The sequence below is a fragment of the Aulostomus chinensis genome, chromosome 4 (genome assembly GCF_037954235.1).
Source record: "Aulostomus chinensis isolate RoL2024-O1b breed Wild chromosome 4, RoL_Achi_v1.0, whole genome shotgun sequence".
NCBI classification, from domain to species: Eukaryota; Metazoa; Chordata; class Actinopteri; order Syngnathiformes; family Aulostomidae; genus Aulostomus; species Aulostomus chinensis.
The window spans coordinates 14,036,479-14,055,460 of record NC_141323.1 but is presented as its reverse complement, the minus strand read 5'-3'; the positions used below and the strand labels follow the sequence as shown (position 1 = coordinate 14,055,460).

Here is an 18,982-nt window from a genome sequence, read left to right as displayed (position 1 = left end):
GATTCTGGTGAGACACGAGAGCTTAGACGACTGGACATTCCGCCTTGCAAAATGTGTGGATTCACTTAATAAGATTTCATGATGGTCAACAGAAAGACATACATTCTATTATGTCTATAAGTGATGACGATATTGAGTTATGAGGGTGTGTTGCCTAGCAACACAGCGTTGCATGTGGTACAGACTATGTAGCCGTCTTTAATATGAGTGTTTGTGGCTGCAGCCTCCGGAGATGGTGTTGTTTATACATTTATGTGTTGTCTGCTGTTAAAATGGCAGTTACTTCATTTCTGTTGCCTAATATTGCTTTTCGGACCAGCCGCCGTGTCCACAGTTTCATTAAGCTGAGGTTTGCCTGTCTTCTAGTTCATTCTGGTGAGATACAACGACATCAACACCAACAGGCCCGCTGGTATCAGGTTGGGCTCCATTGCTACTCTGCCAGACAGGAAAAAAAAGCGCAGCCTGATTTACGTGCTAGTCTTCAGTCTCCTGAGCATCAGTTTATGAGGTACTTATAAACCTTTCTCTAGTATTTATCTTTCAAGTGAGCCGTTACAAATCAGGCTTAAAGTTCTACTATCAGTCCCGTCTCTCTTTTTCTGTATTCTTTTTCATGTTTGTGAGGAGAATCTGGGAGTGGAAGAATTAGGCAGGTGCGCCGTGTTTCTGGAGGAAGTTTGATGTTAATGAGCCTTAACAGGGTGGCAGACAGAGGGCGAGGTGAAGGCAGTTCTGAGCGAGTAGGAACTTGAGACTTGATTGGCCCTTGATTGCTCTCAGTCATAGGTCGTCCCTCTCAGATATGGAGGAGAGTGCAATGGAAGCAACTCATTATTTAGTTCAACCAAAATCATGACTCGTCAGTTTGTTTGCAGAAAATCAGAAATGCGCTTCTGGCTTCTGGGCCTCTCCGCTGTTTTTGCTCCAAGCTGGTTGGTAACTATAGCTTACAAGTCAAAACCAGAGGAAAACTGACCATATGAGGGTGACCTTTAAAGGAACAGTTCAAGATTATGAGAAACATGTTAATTCACTCTCTTGCTGAGAGTTTGATGAGGGCATCATTACACACGCAGCAGGCAATTACTGCATCTTAGTCGACGGAAGCAGCTGGCTTGTCTCTCTCCCAAGTTAAACACTACGCCTACCAGTACCTCCAAAGCTCTAAATTAGGTTGTTTTGTTTTTTTAGACAGAGCCAGGCTAGCAGTCTCTCATAGCTTTCAGGCTTAAGATAATCTAATCCTGGCTCAAACCCACTAGAGTACTGTGTTAATGTTATCAGACTCTTGGCAAGACAGTGAATAAGCGCTTTTCCCTTAATGTCTGACTAGTCCTTTAAGATGTAAAGAGCTTCAGCTGGCTAGTCAGTTAGCTACGTAGCCTGCACACTGGCATCAGCTGTGTGATTTCCTGATTCAGGATATGGTTTGACTTGCAGAATGGGATATTCATGTTGTGTATGTCTCAAAGCTGTTGCTTTTCAAGTGCTCGTAAATATGTTAAACAGCACTTTTTGGGTGAATCTTTTTTCTCCCATTGGAAGATACAGTTTCCACCTGTCAAATCAAAAACCTTTGTCTTTATTTTTTGGAGACGTGGTTAAGTTGTGAATCAGAATGACAGGCAGGTTGTCTCCCAATCTATGTCACCATCACAACTGAAAAATGTGTGCGAACACTTCAGATCAAGTCTGCCCAAAGACAGAACCTCCAAATCTTACGAGCAGACAGACTATGAGTGGGTCAGTGCCTGGAAAACTCTACAGCCACGTACGTCGCCCACGGTGGACTGTCCAAACCGCAATCGCCGCACACTCGAGGGGACAAACCGTGCTCTTCCAATTTCACTTCAGCTTTTCTGTACACGTCTCTTCTTTTTATACACATCTACAGCATCATAAGAATTCATCTGCATCCATTGTCTTGCATCTTAAATGCTGTTGGCAGAGCTCCGCCCTTTGCAATTTCCTCTTGCAATCTAGAGCCACTTGCCCTCCACTGGTTGGTGAAGGTGACCAGGCACACCTCCACGAATGATCCTCATTAGTTGTGAATGGCACTGGTAGATTGGAATGGCCTGTGTTTATTTGCATGTGCATTCCAGGACACTACATGCTTCCTTGCTGCTCTTACAGACTGAGACTGATCAGAATAGGAGTTCAACTAAATTGTGACCAATCGGTTCCATAGAAACAAACAGAAAAGCAGTTTTTTTCTTATTTCAGGTTGTGACTGCTATTTAAATCCCATGCTGAGTTGAAAATAAAATAATTTTAACCTAAAACTCGTCCTTGAAGGATCCACAGGCAACAATAAAAAGGGGCGCTGCATACCAATGCCTGCGTAATCCCTGTGACCTGCACTTCAACTGCATTAACATCAATTTGTGGCGCCGTTTAAGTTTTCCCAAGGTTGGAAAACTAGTCTCCTTCTGTTTAGTCCTGAGCAACAAAAAGCAGTTATATGAGCCGACAAAGCATGAGTGATGCCAGGAAACCACAAAAGCCACTTTGAAGTGACTGTGACGGTGAGGCTATTTCATGTCTTGGCAATATTAATTGTATGAAGGAATTTCGGAGGAGATGAAGGAGCTTTGAGATGCATTTATAGACAAGAGGGGTGATACAAGGAGAGCATAAATCTGTTGAAAGTACCGCCAAATGTCGCAGCGACTATGAATGAGGTGCAAATGAGAGTAAAATATCTTGATATGTAATGACGGCACTTCACAAATGGCACAGGAGCGTGTGCTGCCACTATGAGGGAAGGAGTGTTAATGAATGGGGGTTCAGGTGGGGACATTTCCACTACAGAGAAGACATTTCTGAGCTTGATTACGTGAATAATGGATGTGTGACGTTAATGGTTGCCTGGACACTCACACGGCTTCTGCAATGAACAGATAGGATCCAAATACACGACAAGCATTTGTTAAGATGTACACAAACATATTTGTACAGTATGGTTGTGTGCTTCTACCATCCTGTCCAGCTGTATTTATATCCATGATTGTGGAGTGCAGGTATTACTTTCTCAAAGCCTGACCAATATGGCACTGACTAACAACCAGACAAGTCTTTTTGCACAATGTTATGTCATCTTGCACTTAATTATTTCATGCAATTAGAAATTTGTCCCCATGTTGACGTTGTCTGCATGTGAATCCTAGATTTGTGCAGTCACTGGGAACTTTGACCACCAAAATTTAATCAGTTCATCTTTGAGCCAAAGTGAAGATTTAGATTTTTATTTTAGATACTTTTTAATTGTCTGGACTCTGGAAATGTTTTCTATAATGCAAAGAAATGAACTGAAGAGTGAGAGAGAGAGAGTTAGAGAGAGTTAGAGAGAGAGAGAGAGAGAGAGAGAGAGTTTGTACGTGTGTCTGTCACTAACACAGCCAATGACCACTTCAAGGGAGAGCAATTTCAGATATTCAGCCATGTCAGTCAGAGCGACGCAGCCCTGGAACATTGTCCAAATTTGAGGACTTCCTGCACAACGCTTGGACTGTCTGACAAAGTTCAAAGACCACAGTTGTGTCCATAATGAAATTCCTGGCTGCTGTGAGATGTGGCCATTGATGTTTATCATTATTTGAGTTTGAACTCACACTTCTAAATATAGAGCATTAGTATTTGTATTCAATTAATGCTCATATCCTTGACCTGACTAAGGGCTGCAGCAGTAAACTGTCTACCGCTGTCCCTGCCGGATAAAGACCAATGAAAGAGTACAAGAGTACAAAGTCAGATCTTATCAACTGATGTTTTGGGGTAGTCTTGCTGTTGTTAGGCGTCATCAGTCGTTAGCTTCAAGCTAAATACATGCAGCTGCTCTTTCTGTGTTCGAGGGTCTCAAAGAAGTGATGCAGTAATGAAAAGTGTCGGACCTCAAGATTTATGAATACTTTAAAGACAAAACACACTTTTTGGATGAATTATCAATTCAAATGATTCTATTAAATTAAATATATTCTATCGAATTAAACATCTTTGGGTTTCTCAACTCAAAAGTCCAGCAAAGTTCCTCAAGAGTCTTTAAAGAGCATTACAGCTGTTGTGGTCTGACATTCTTCAGAGTCTGATTATCTCAATGGAAACATAATGACTGAAACATCCGAGGAGTTAATAACAGTCTTCAATATCAATTAAGTTAAAACAATCAGTGTCATTCAAGTGTAAAAAAGAAGAAGAAAAAAAACCACGATGAACCTACGTATGTGTTCTGGTAGGTTGAGCCATACTGACACTCTGTATAAACTCGTGCAGTCAGCATCCTGATGCTTTGGAACTCCTCTTTCTGCCTCTGCTGCAGTTTCTCATCTCCTTTTCTCCCCATTCTGCTCTGTTTCTACTTTATTGTTCACACACCCTCCCTTGCTGTGATTATCAGCCCCACTAACGCTGCGAAAACATGTCTCACCAACACGCATGCACGCACACACACGCGTGCACTCTCCAAACCACCATCAAAAGTGATTCTCTAATATCCTGGTGAGTTTCTCCTCCTACGTCACTAGAGGAGGATCTAGCTGCATCCAGATCCTCAGGCTACAGGTGGTTGTGCATGCAGTATTTCTGTGTGTGTGTGTGTGTGTGTGTGTGTGTGTGTGTGTGTGTGTGTGTGTGCGTGTGCGTGTGTGCAGGTGGATGCAAAAACAAACAAACAAAAAAAAAACATAAAAGCATGACGTGTATTTTTGACGTGTATTTAGAGTAAAGTGGAAGCATATACGTCTGCAGCGTGATGCTGAGGCTGGATTTCTACTGTGCCAGAGATGTGGCGTAGGATTTTTGTGCGTAGGAGGACCTCACATGGTATCAGTGGGGAGAGGCAGCAATGATGGGAAGGAAGAATGGGAGAGCAGATGATATTCAGAGGTGGAAATCCAATAACTTAAGAAGATCAGAGCACAAAAAAATAGTCAAGCTGATCAATGGAAATTAAATAATGAACTACCAGAGAAACAAACAGAGAGAGAGACAGAGAGATGAGTGAAAATTGAAAAACAAACAAAGTAAAACCTGAAATTGAGGAAAAAATGTGTTTCAAACTCCAAGAATCAACCCCTCGTGCCTGCCACGTACACTCACCATGAACTGGACGTTGTCAAATCCATTGGCCAGCAGGTGGTTCTCGTACTGGACCAACCCGATGGAGTCAAGCCACTGGCCCACAGACTGCAGCGGGCAGCGGGGACCTATGAGGGGGTGGAGGGGCAAACGCTTCAGTAGGGAGTAACCATCCACGCGGTAGCAGCGGCAGTCAGGCTGAGACAGCTGGCACTGCCACATCATGTTGTGGCGGGCAAAGTGGCTATCGAAAGAGCCCGCCATGCTTCTGAGGAGTCTTTTGGCAAGGCAGCAGGAAAATGAGGGAAGAGCAGGTAAAAGGAGGGGAGGGAAGGAGGGAGTAAAGGTGGAAAGAAGGAGGAAGAGAAGAGGAGGCTAGGCTAAATGCATGGTGGAGATGGAGGGGGTCCGCATGCAGGGGAGCAAGGGTTGACTTGGGTTAAGGCATCCAGATGTTGATTTCTCTGAATCCAGCCAGACAGCGTGGATGAAAAAGGGATGAAGGCTGAAGTTGTATCCAGAAAAGAGCTTCTGTCCTGGGTGTAAAATCCTACCAAAGGTGGGTATTGAATAAAACTGGAGCTATAGATCCGCAAGAGAGAGCTGTCCGTGTGTGTTTGTAGCACACAGCAGCCGCTTTCTTTTTCAGCTGTTGCGCTTGCTTGGCTGCTCCCCTGAGCGTGTGTGTGTGTGTGTGTGTATGTATGTGAGTATGTGTGTGTGTATGTGTATGTGTGTGCGAGCAAGTGAGTGAGTGAGTGAGAGTGAGAGAGAGAGAGAGAGAGAGCTGCCTGCACTGTAGATTTCTCTTTATCAAGTACTCCCACTCTCATCTGTATGCTTCTGCAGCCTCCTCTCTCTCTCTCTGAGCGCTCCTTTCTTCCCTCTTTCCCTCACCCTTTGCCTCTCTCTCTCTCTCGCTCACTTTCCTCTGTCTACCTCTCGTCTATGTCTTCTCTCAGGGTGCCGATCGTCAACCTCGCTCTCTCTACACAGATCTAGCATGCTCGGCTGATAATAGCCATCACAACAGCTCCAGTTTCTTTGTCTGCAAGCCGAGCTCCCTCCCACTCTCACACACACACACACAACACCCTGAGTGTGTGTATGCGTCTATATATATATATATATATATATATATATATATATATATACACACACACACACACGTGTGTGTTGGGATGCGGTGCAGCTTTGTGTGCATTGGTTGTTGGTTGGTTGGTCGGTGGGGGGCTGGTTAGCCAGATTTCTCCCTGTGGTAATCATGGTTAGTAAAGGCTTTGCATTCACAGATGAAAATAGAGGGGACGGGTGCGGGGGGACGGAGGAGGAAACAGAGGGAGAGGGTGATGGGTTGCACAGTAAACAGATGACTGGAGGAGGATTCAGGTCCCACAGGTGAAGACATTTACAAATATAACAATGATCCATGTGCGCCAGAATGACAAAAAGGACTTAATTTAGGGTGATGAATGAAAATACAACAAAAAACTGCAGTTTATTATGTCTTATTTTAGTAGTTTTGGGCATTTAACTATAGTAATAGTATTCATTTAATAAACGTTTGGGGAAAATGTGACATGATTACAAATAGGGCCGCAACCAGCAATTACACATTGCTCACGTATTTTCATTAAAGATAAAACAGCGAATTATTTTTTAATTAATTGCAATAAAATGCCAGAGGACACATTTTCCACTGTTCTCCACAGTTGAACGTATTGATTTATTTATCCATTTATTTTGTTTGACTAGCAGTCTGAAGCTCTCAAATATTCAATTTGCAAAGAATCTCCAGCAGAGAAAATTACATTAGATTTCATAACAGAGTGAGAGAATCTTTGGGGCTTTTTATTTAAATAATGATGATGAACAGACATCTAAAATTATTGCTAAATAAGATCATATTGTTTTTTTCGTTGATCGATAAATTGAACAATCTAGCATCAACAAAGTCATAAAGGACACATGTGAAGAAAATAAATCTAAAGGGATTGGCAACCAACTTAGTTTGGAAACTTTATTTGAAAAGTCTTGTGTGTGTCAGCTTCCAACGATTCCCACACTGCAGCCTGATATTATCTTTCATTAGACCCTTTGTTCCTGCTAGATAACATTGTCATCCCTAACTGCACAACCCTATCTGTTAGAAATTGTATCTCCACACCTTAGAAAAGATAAAACCTGATGAAATAAGTGGTTATTTATCTCTGAATGTTAGTAAAGTTCCCTCCAGAGTCACAAAGGACCTTATAAAGGGTTTCATGGGGGGATAAAACCGCCTATGCTCAGTAAATGAAAACTGGATGACTAAAATATGAATTATTCTGGCTTCAGACCTGCCAAAATTAGCCCTAAAATGTGTAAAAATGGAATTACCTTTATGTCAAAAGCATCTTTCTTCCCCCAACACAGTCATGTCTATTTTACCTGATGTGTCCTCCTTTATGTCCAGTCCGCTGCCTATTCCCGCCCCGATAGAGCTCATTATCTTGTCGATCTGAACAAATGGAAGAGAGAGAGAGAGAGAGAGAGAGAGAGAGAGAGAGAGAGAGCGAAAGGGCCAAAGTTAGAGACATGTCCAGCGTCTGCAAAAAAAAAAAAAGAGGAAAAAAGAAGAAGTAATTTCCCAGTAATAAGGCTAACCCCTATTTCTGGATTCAAGTGTCACATAACATGATCATTACACCAGGCGGCTGAGTGAATGTCACTCATTCCCCCCCTGTGAATTGAGACAGAGCAGCAAGGGGGAGAAAGTTAGCAGGGAGGAAGAAGACGGAGCAGGGCAGAGAGGGAGCAGGAGCAGGATCGGATCAGAGGAAGCTCCAGTGGTTTTACTGGTGTCAGGCAGCCGGCCATCTACCGGCCATCTCTGACCCCGAACCTGCTGCTAATCACTCAACTATGCAACCTGCACGTCCATCCCACCATCACGCCTGCAGGATCACCACGGGTCACAGAACCCAGCCCTTGCGGTGACTGATCCTAGAACAGTGTTTAAAAGGCTGACCGATCCAAACACTGTTTACAAGCAGACGAACCAAGAATGTCTTCTGAATGGGAGTCCAAAAACTGTCTGGGATCTAGAATCAGCTGGACACTCACTGGTCAGCTGGTGAAGATAATGGAGCATTTAGCAGATTAAGAATGAAATATTGTTTTCATCATCGTAGATACAAACACAAATCAATGCTGCTTCATTTTGGTTTGTGTCTGCTGAACGCTGCCAGTTTACAAGGAGGAAGAACAATAAAACAGAGCTGCAGCGACGTCTATTTTTATCAAACATTTCTGAGAGATTTGTTTCATTGTTATTTATTTAAATTCATTTGTATTCAGTTATAAATAATCTGGGCATTGTATTGACGATGCATTTCAATTATTCTGGGATTGTTAATATTCTATATATTCCATTGGAATGAGCGTTGACTGATTATGAGAAACACTTCTAGTACGGTTCAGAATCATCAGAAATCAAATTGGGGCCTTGAAAATGGCCGTTACAATAAACCAACACCTCTCTGAAACAGGAGGAACAAAAGTTGAACTTTAACCTCAGACTGAACTGATCGCATCATCCTTCAGTTCAGACGCACATCGTATCAGACAGGAAAATACACCTTGACCCTTCACTTTTGAAACTGATCTGGTTTGAGGAGAACCAGCAAGACCACATGAGCAAGCATCTCTGTGACAGTGGCTGCAACATCTGCCTTTAACAGATGAAAACCTCCAACATACACACACACACACACAGTGTGGGCAACCATCTGCCTCAACCAGCTGGTGTAGAAAGAGATTTTTGTGGTTTCATTTCAACTTAGAGCCCATTTTTAAAATTCTGTCCATGATTTCTGTTACAAATATTGAAGTCTTCGTACAGAAAATTACAATGAATGTTCAAACCGGGCAGTTATGCTAAACTAGGTACTTAATTCAGAATCCAAACCAAATGTCAATAATAATCCTGTGTGCACACCTGCTATCTCTGTTAGTTCAATAGTCTTTAAACCGTAATGGCTTTCTAGAAAGGACAGTCTGAGGAATAAAATTACTGCTTAGCTTCCTTTCTGCGGTGGCTAACCTTGACCTCTGTCTACATTTGTCCTGCTGTAGCATGTAGCGTGGTCCAAAAACTCCCCAGTTATTCTGGTGCTTATTAGGAGAGACGGATAAAAACGTGACAACTGAATTACAATTGGTGTGATGCGACATAATAATATTTTAACACCCTTTTTGAGAGAGAGGAAAAAAAAAAAAAGTCTGACTGACTAAAGTTGCAGCGTTCAGCAGTTTCTCGGGTAAAACCAGATTAAAGCAGAGATTTTTCTAACAAACAGCAAACTACCTCTTTAAGCCAATGGCACTAATGAGTATGGATATCCCGAGTTCATTGACTGGGCATCCCTCGTGACTTGTCTGTTGCTAATAATGCATCTTTCTTGAGCGCATGCTGCAAATAGAGCAACTATGTTATTCCCTTCCTCTGATATCACCATATATCACTCCACACGTTCCCAGAAGCAATCTTATCTCATTTTCCCGCAGCATGCAATTAAACAGGAAAGGTCACCTTAATTGCGAGGAATTACAGCAAATTCCATATGGTAATTCATCACCATCAGCAACTTATGAGTGCCATTGAGGAGCTAATGAACATGGGTATGCAAATGAGGACAGGCATGCATGCTCTCATGCATTAACATAGCAAAAAAGAGACTAATTAAGTCATCCTACACGTGATAGAAAAGACATTTTTCTCGAAAAAAAAAGCGAAATGATTGGAGATTCTTTTTACCCACACCAGCAGGAGTATAAGCATCAGTGTGTGTTGTCAGGTGTGAACACAGAGTATAAGTTGGCGTGACTGTGACCTTAAGTGTTTGGAAAAGGCCATGATCCAACGGTCGTGTCCAGCCAGTGGAACACACCTGTGTCAGACCGTTTAATAGCTAAGCGGCTGCGGGCATAAACACGCCGAGAACAAAACACACAGCAACCCTCGACCTCCGCTCTCTACCTTCCATAATAGAAACAACATTCTCTGTGATATCAGGTCTTCCCTGCAGCTCCAGCGCTGGTAACAGAAGAAAAATCAATGTGGGGGCATGTTAAATTAGCACTTGGGTTCCTATTGCAGCAAAGTAGCCAGGCGGATTTCAAAGGGAGGGAAAAACTGAATCGGCTCTCTGCTGTGGTGGTTTCGACTGTCCCCTGCAGAGAAGGTCCGCCTGGACAAAACACAGTGGTTTTAATCGATGCAGGTACACGTAGTGGCACAATGTAGAGAGGTGAAAGTATGATCTTTGCTTCATGCTATCTGGAAAATTGACCACTTTTCTCTTTTTAGGCCTCCACTGCAGTGACAGCATTATGTTTTCAGGTTGTCTCCCACCACTGCGACTCAAGGATGAGATCATTTTTTTGGGGCCCCTCAGAAGCAAGGAAATATCTCAGGAGCACCTTGAATAAATGTTTTCAAATATTGTGCAAAAATCCACCGGGACTCAAGGAAGACTTGTGATCAAAGGTCAAGGTCACTATGACAGGCGCACATCCCTGAAGCATAAAGCGGCTGTGCTGTATTTCCAGTTTTAACATCACAGCTGATCCAAAAACTACCCTTACCTCTTCCCATTCGGCAGTGAAGGAGGGTGTTCTTTCTAATCTTCCCCCTGGGGTTGTGCCTTCTCCTGGGACTGGAGTTCCAGGACCTTGGCCCCGAGATCCAGACCCCCAGCTGTGCTCCTCCTGCATGAAAAGAGAAGAGTTGATCTTGTTGTCCAGCATTAATAAATTACACATGATCAAATACAAAATTGCCATATTTCACCCTTAAAATTGTGGACAACTGAGTACTAAAGCTGTTTGGAGAGCCACCAAGTCCTTTCAGTACTCATCAGAGTTTCATCCATAATGAAGCGTATTTCATCAAACAGACTATGTATTTAGCTTATAATTTATTTATTATGTATTCAAGAAGAAATCTCATAAAATGAGCTGCACAGCAGGGGGGACTGTGGCCCAGATTAGTGAGTTATCTAATTGACTGGACCAGTTTATGCTGTTTCTGAAGTCATGACACAGCAAAATACCTCCAAGACTGCATAATTTATTCAAATTCACTTGCAGGCAATGAAAACGTAGATCTTACCACTGACCTGAACTTTTATAAAGCCATATAACTTTTAATAAAAGAGATTTTTATGTTTTCCTTAGCCTCTTACATAAATGTCTCTGAAGAGCTGTCCCAAGCAGAGAAAAAAAGACTGTGTTAAAGCTTGAACTCTCTTTTATAATTCAACACAAATCTTGGGCTCTATTTAATAAATGATGTTCTCGTTATGCTTTGATTGCACACAGAAAGAGGTCTTTTTTTTTGTAATTGTTCAAATTGTAAAAGGAGACATTAACTATGAGTAGGGAGAGAGGATTTCTTGCAGCATAGAACTGATGTGGCCAGATGTCAAGGATGTGGCATTTTAATGACTAATTTTAGTGGAAAACAAAAGATAAGGGGACTGATTGACAGCCACCGCATACCTGAATGGGAGACACAGCTACCAGGTTGGAATCTGACTTGGACAGACACTTGGACAGCTGCAGGTCCAACACACTGCGGGGCATTGACCTCATCCTCCCCAGGGTGCACGCCCTCTCTTCGTATCCAGCACCCAGTAAGCTATCCTTGGGCACGGTCCCTGTTTGGATCCCCCGTAACTCCGGTACCTCTCCGTTTTGGCCTGAAGAGTAGGAGGGTGGGCGACCCAGTGTAGACCAGCCACGTTGTGAATCTACCTGCTCGCAGTTGTGGGCCTGGTCTTGGTTGACCTTAGTGTGAAATATAGTCCGGTACACCACCTGGGGCTTCGGGGAGTTGGTGGTGGTCCTCTGAGATGATGATGAGAAGACCTGAGCTGGTCCTCCACCGATCACAATGCTGAATTCCGGGGTCTGCAGCAAGCCGCCCTGGACGTCTGTAGAGGTGTATTTGCGAGGTTTTGGGCTGTAAAGGTGGTAAGGTGTATCAGGAGTTTCATAGGCTGGAGAAGATCCATGAAGGAGGCCTGCAAACTCCTCTGGGATGTGGCTCTTCCTGCGGTCCTCAAGCAGAACATTGGACGTGGAGGAAGAGCACAGAGGAGGAGGAGGAGGAGGCGGGTCTCGCTGGTAGAGCCCGTCGTCTGCGAAGGAAACACACAGACTGATTAGCATGAAATCATACAGATATGCTACATGACCAGGATCAAACAGCCCTGTCACAACAATCATACGCGCTGATGAGTTTACTCGAGCAAAGAAGAAACACCTTAACATTTACACTCACTGCACGAACAAAGATCACAATTTCTTAAAATCAGAGGTTCTCCTCTTTCTTTTTAATAAACAGACACCGATAGAGGGAGAGCAAGCGGGAGAGAGAGAACTGGGGAAAAGAAAGTAGAGCAATCGGGGCTAGAAAAACACTTAAAAACAAGCAAAGCTGCAAGAAAAAAAGGTAACAAATCATCTGCTTGTCTGTTTGTTTCTCCAAGGAGAAATAAAAGAACCTCCTGACTTGGATTTTACACCTCTGCTCCTCGACTGTCTGGAAGCGAATGTGTGTTTTAACTTGTGCGCATGAACCCAGAGGGCATTCGTTCTCACACCACTGACCGAGGCCTTTCTTTTTTTTCACGGGTTGCTTTCAGAGGTTTGCTCGCTGTCTGGCGGCAGTGAAGTGAAAGGGAAGCTTCTTTCGAATCTTCATATGAACCTCCGTTTTGATTGTCAGTTTGTGTGACTCTTGAACAACTCTTCGTTTGCATTCGCTTTTTCCCAACATCTCATAATCACAGATAAACTAGGTTGTACTTATAGGTGTATCTGATATTTTGTTTATATTAGTTAATGTCGAAACAAGGTTCACATCATCTCAACGTTACAACCCTCACGAAGCTGAATTCATGTCAAGGCTGTTGTATTACACTCAATGTGAAACCCGTGAGTTGTTTTCATGCCTCGGCTGTACGTAGGTTTGGTAGGAAAGACAACAGATTTTGATGACGATCATATTCTGTTTCTACGAGTCCTTGGTGGTGTTATGTGCTCTTTGAGTGGTTTTTTTTAAGCTTAAATACTATGAACTGACACACCATGAAGTTTGGCAAAGAATGGACTCCATTTATCCTTCATAAATCCGTCCATCCGTCCATACATCCGTCTTCAACCGCTTATTTGAAGTCAGGTCGTGGAGGTAAAACCCTAAACTCGCCTTTCCCTGGCAACGTGGAGCAGCTGTGACTTGAGGATCTCGAGGTGTTCCCAGGCCAGCGTGGAGATGTATTTCACGAGCCCACCTGACTGACCAGTGAGATCGAGAGCTTGTCCTGGCTCAGATCTCGCATTCTCACAAGGGTGTGGAGCAAAAAAAAAGCTGCTGCCACTGCTCTGCTTGAGAATGCAGTGGGGGGTGGGGTGGGGGAGAGAAGGTCTCTCGGCTGCTTTTTCAGAGACAACTGATGAAATGGAACCGTTTAGCGAGATGGTTCCTCTCACCTAAGTTCCTCCTCCACAAGAACAAAAACATCTCGTTGCACTGAATGTCACATACCTTAACTGTGTTGTGTGCTTTTTTTTCTCTCTTTTTTTTTTAAACTTTTATAAAGTACACAATAGACCCATTAAGTGTCTACAGGTAATGAAGGCTGGAAAAATGACTCATTCTTTTAGTACACCGACTGAAAACTGATTTATTTTTCTTTCTTATACAAGCTAAACGCTCTCTAGTTATGACTAATCCCCAGCGTTGGCAGGATAGAAAAAAAAAATTATAATCTGTGTAAATGCTCAGGGTGTCAACCTTTTTTCTCTGCTGCCTTCATTATCGACTGAGTGATAATGCAGACAACTGTGGCAAATTAATTTTGGAGTTGTAACATTTGCATGTTGGCAAAGTTAGATAAAAAAAACAACAAAAAAAACAGAACAAAACAAAACACATGCTGTCAATGTTCCTGCAGTTCTTTTCTCAAATATGAGACTTTTTGGGTACATTTAAAGCCACGTGCGCCTCGAAGGCATCGTTAAGTCACAGCATCATATTTCTTCAATCACATCTGCTCGCTACATTCGGTAATTTCTTTTTCTCCTCTCAGCCTAGCCGTGCATTTCTTTAGCGGTTCTTCACTCACTCACTCTATGCCTCTACTCTTTATCAAGACTAGAAGAGTTGGCAACAGGTAAGCCTGTTGGTCGCTATGGCAACAACCAGCCCCAGCGCCATTATCTCTCCTGGTTTCAGGCGGCTGTGTCTCTTTGGGGCGAGAGGAGAGAGTTCAGCTGACAAACACAACCATCAGGTGACTGTGTTTGTCTAGACGGAGGACAGGAAAAAGAGAAGTCATACAGAGACACCTTTAAAAAAAAAGATGAAGGAAAGTCAGTAAACACACAACAGTATACAAATACACACACACTCAGATGAGTTGGATGTGTTGCGTTGGATATTTGAACGACAAATGACACTGCAGCTAGTTAGCAAATAAAATTTGGCCAAAGTTTCCTTCTTGTATCCCAACAGTCAGACTTTTTTCTGCGTGCGTTGTTATTTTAACCATCAAAACTGAGCCCAGTGCAAATGTATAAAGGTTATCTGTCTTTGTCTTAAGTTTAATTATTCAATTAAGCAGCACAACTTTAACTTATTAAAGTGTTAAATTCTTTATAGGTACACCAGGGGCTCCAACTGTCTCTGCTCTCTGCTTATCAAAGACCAAAGCTGGCACGGAAGACAAAGATGACTCGCCGATATATAATTCAACTGGTCTTATTTTTGAACAAATCTCACAAATTTCCCCAGCCATATACCCAGAAAAACTAGCAGCTACATTAATAGTTGAAAGTAAAGAAGGATTGCGCCACATTAACATAATCTGTTTTCCTAAAGACTGAGGAATCGTTCAGATGAGTGGTTGTTGAAATACTCATTTGTGTGTTTTCTCTGTTTTTTTGTTTTTTTTTCCAAGTTTCTTCAGCTGTTCTCTCATTTTCGCTGTATTGGATCCGTTTACAAAATTTAACTTCTGATGTCATCAGGAATCACAATAGATATCCATTTGAAGCGCTGCGAACGAAACATAACTCCAATGTATACCTCTATATGTTAAGCTCAAAGTTCAGATTAAATACCAAAATCCCAAACCTTTCACCTGTGCGCGCTCGATCTTAAGCAGCGGCATGAGGGCTCACCATTTATTTCAAATCTTGGCACACCAAGGAAAAAACATTTGAGCAGCCCTGATCTAAAGCAAGAATAATTCTGATTGTAGACCTGCAGACAAAATTAACAGTCAATCTCGCAATTGTTCAAGGCAAACAAGCTCAGCAAGTCCACAAAACAAGAGAAGCCATTTTTCACTCTGCATAATGACTATATTGACAAAACCTTCTCAAAACCTGCTTAAAGTCTTTCAAATCTTGCCTGTGATCAATTTACAGAACCGAGATTGATTTTCCTGGTAGTGCAGAGCACATCTCACTCATTCATGTCTAAATCCAGCTGAAGATCAGTGAGTGGAAGAAAAAAAGAGGGACAGTTTTCAAAAGGAACTGACGGGAGAGATGAAGCCAACATGTTTAATCGCTCATTAATGGATATTTGCTGCACCAGTAGTCAACAACACTACTTTCCAGAACAGACAGAAAGAGAGAAAGAGTGATATGCAAAGGACAGAAGGGCTGAAGAAAGCAACAGTGGAGGAGGACAAGAGAGACATACAGACGATGAAGGAGGCTATCTGACTAAACGAAAAGCAGTTAAAGTGGAAGTGAAGGGCAAATGAGTTATGGAGAAGCATATTGTGGCAAACAGAAGAAGGGTTGAAGAATGGCAGCGAGGCTGAGGGAAAGTGAGGGGGCGGGCTGCACACAGCAGTGGATAAAACAGTGAATGACGGAAAAAAAAGAAAGAGAGCTTGTGAAAGTGGCTAGAGCAATCAGGGGAGTGACAGAATGAAGAATTGAAGGATAGACAAAGGCAGGAGGCAGAAAAATGAAAGAATGGGGATACAGAGCTAAAGGTTACTTGGCAAAGTGGGAGAGGAAAGTCAGGAGACCCTGAACAGATCACTTTTCAAAGACTGAAGGTCATAAATTGATTCAGATTTTAGGAGAACATAATCCAATTTCTCACTGCATCTTTATATTTGTTGTCACATTTTTTAAATGCTTAAAACTTTTATCTAATCAGATGCCAACTATAAATACTACACACATTCTCTCATATATACTTGGATGTTTTCTTGTTTATGTGCCTGTGAGGTAACAAGAGGAGCCAGGAGATTATCAAAACATAGAATAGCTTTGTGTTCGTCGCTCAGTCTCTTGTGGTGGCGTTAATAAAAACTAGAGAGTAATATCTGAGCTGTCAGTCATTCCTAAGATTAAAGCCTGAGCCCTGTATCTCCACGGCGCCACAGGCCTGGATATTATTATCAGCTTGCTAAGCCTCAGGCTCTCAACTAATGCTACGTTAGAGCTAGGCTATGCTACCAAGCCCACATGGAGATGGTAGCGTTGGGCCGCAGCTCGGATTGATTGATCGCGAAAAGGTTAAGGCAACAGGAAATTCAGTTAATTGCATTACACGGATGAAGAAATGCAGCCTTGACGTGCAGTTGGAAATGTCACATTCATTAACATTACATTTGAATGTTTTTTATGACCGCAGGTTCAAAACCCTGCTGGATTAATCTCAGGGATCAAAATAAGCTATTAAACTTTTGAAACCCTACATGTGTGCTGCAAACTCCATAGTAGATGCATGAAGTTATGTACCAACCAGTGCGCGACCCAAGGTCCAGACACAGGAGCCTGCTGACTGCTCTAAGAATCTTCAAGAACTATTTTTTATCAAATTGCTTTCTTCTAATATCCTTGAAGTTGTATTTATAGTTTTTAATCTGCAATTGATTAAAGTTTTATTTCCTTTTTTTTCTTTTCTTATCCCTGCCTGTTTCTTAAGATAAGATAAACTCTGACTGATTGCCAGTGAGGACATTCAGTTGTAGTTGCAATCTCAAGCACAAATAAAGACAGAAAACAGAGTATATTATGTGCAAAGCACTTTGCTATACTGGTTTTGATAAGTGACGTACTATATATATGTGTGTGTGTGTGTATATATATACATATATAATTTTTGTTTGTTTCCATCGTCTTAGAAATACATTTTCTATTGTGTATATCTATATTTATTACATTACGACACCACGCTACATAAAATAGAAATGCAAACATTCAATATATTGTATATGAATAGAAACTGGCCTCTAGTTGTTCTGAGGGTGACTGATGGCTCAGAGGCAGAGTGGCCGTCTAGCAACCGAAGGGTCACTGGTTGGATCCTCACTTCCCCCGCTGTCCATGTCCAAGTATCCTTGAGCAAGAAACTGAACCCCTAATTGCTCCTGATGGCCCTGCGATGGACTGGTGACCCGTTGAGGGTGAACCACGCCTCTCACCCAATGTCAGCTGGGACAGGCTCCAGCCCCCCCGCAACCCTTAACTGATAGAAACTGATAGAAAATGGATGGGTGATATATTTTAAGTGATAGAAGGTCATCAAAAGTTGACGAATTGAGTCTTTTGCATTTGCTTAAAAGGGTTAAAAGGCAAATAAAATGAAAAGTCAAGTCAAGTGCAACAGTAGTGATTTACTCTTGAACCAAAACATTTGAGTCCCGTTTTGTCTTTGGATCACAAAAGCAATCACAGACAGAAATATCGACGCTTTAATCTTTCATCCCCAAATATGCACTTCCACTCTGTCGTCATTGCTGAGTAAATTCATTTCTCAAGCGGAGGGACATAATTCTTTAACCGCCAATTTATCTTTTATTTCCATCTGTGAGTCAGTGTGCAGGTCAGCCTTGGGTCCATCAGAATGGCAGCGTGAGCCAACAGGTCAGTCTGCGGTGCTAAAACTCCCTGCTGAGTGCATTACATCATATCTGATCACCTGTATACATCTGAACCAGACCTGAAGGCAGCGAGGGATGGCTCTGCTGGGATTGAATTCACACTTTCCATTCTGATTCAAGTACGTAGTGTATATTGCCACGGCAACTGGCTTGTCTCCCACGGTAACTCATTATTCCATGTCTCCCAAAGTCGACAGTGATGGCGGTCTGTCACTAATGTCACTGCAATTCCATTTGTTTGTGTGTGTGTGTGTGTGCACACACGCACGTGTGCATGAGTATGACAGAGAGAGAGAGAAAGAAAGAAAGAGAGAGAGAGAGACGATGGGAGATAAATGTGATATGAGGTCAACACCGATTGATAGTGTGTAGGTGGTTGTACAGTGTTTGTGTACCGTGTGTGTGATTGAGTGTGTGAGTTAGTAAACAGCAGTATCTCAACCCTTCTATTAGCTCAAAGCAAAACAGCATTTATGTGAGCTGCCTTACAGTAGTTTTATAAGAATAACACGAGATTATCGACACATGCTACATGAAGTGTCTTACCTCCATGAGAACGATAAAACGCAGACGCTCTAAACACACCTGTTCTTCAGTGCAACCAGGTCATACAGCAGCATGAGTTCCTCTATGCATCTCAAAAAGGAAAAAAGTGTGTTACTCGCTGTTTTGTTATTTTGAACAGGGTCTGCGTGCTTGTGCGAGCCTCTTTTGAGTTCAGCGCTTCCAAAGATGACTCACCATTACCTCAGGTCCTCTTATGCTACAAAAAAATAAAATAAAATAAAATAAAAAATAAAATAAGAGATTTAAACAAAAATGAAAAACATGCTGAGAGAGAAATTGAAAGGAAGATTAAAAAGGGAAAATAAAAAAGGAGAGGTTGAACTGATGACTGAAGAGGGAAATGAAATCAACAGCAGGTTTTAATGAGTTTGCTA

The 18,982-nt window shown here is 42.3% G+C and overlaps 1 protein-coding gene across 5 annotated transcripts in view; it reads right to left on the bottom strand.

Moving 5' to 3' along the window:
* anks1b (ankyrin repeat and sterile alpha motif domain containing 1B) overlaps positions 1-18,982 on the bottom strand; it is a 216,610-nt gene that overhangs the window by 51,988 nt on the left and 145,640 nt on the right. For all 5 annotated transcript variants that reach the window (XM_086201956.1, XM_086201951.1, XM_086201952.1 and 2 more), the window contains 4 exons: positions 11,623-12,263; positions 10,708-10,830; positions 7,510-7,579; positions 5,101-5,207 (listed from right to left, as the gene is read on the bottom strand). In XM_086201956.1, the coding sequence (XP_086058082.1) occupies positions 5,101-5,207; positions 7,510-7,579; positions 10,708-10,830; positions 11,623-12,263 (941 nt within the window). The remainder of the gene's footprint in view (positions 1-5,100; positions 5,208-7,509; positions 7,580-10,707; positions 10,831-11,622; positions 12,264-18,982) is intronic.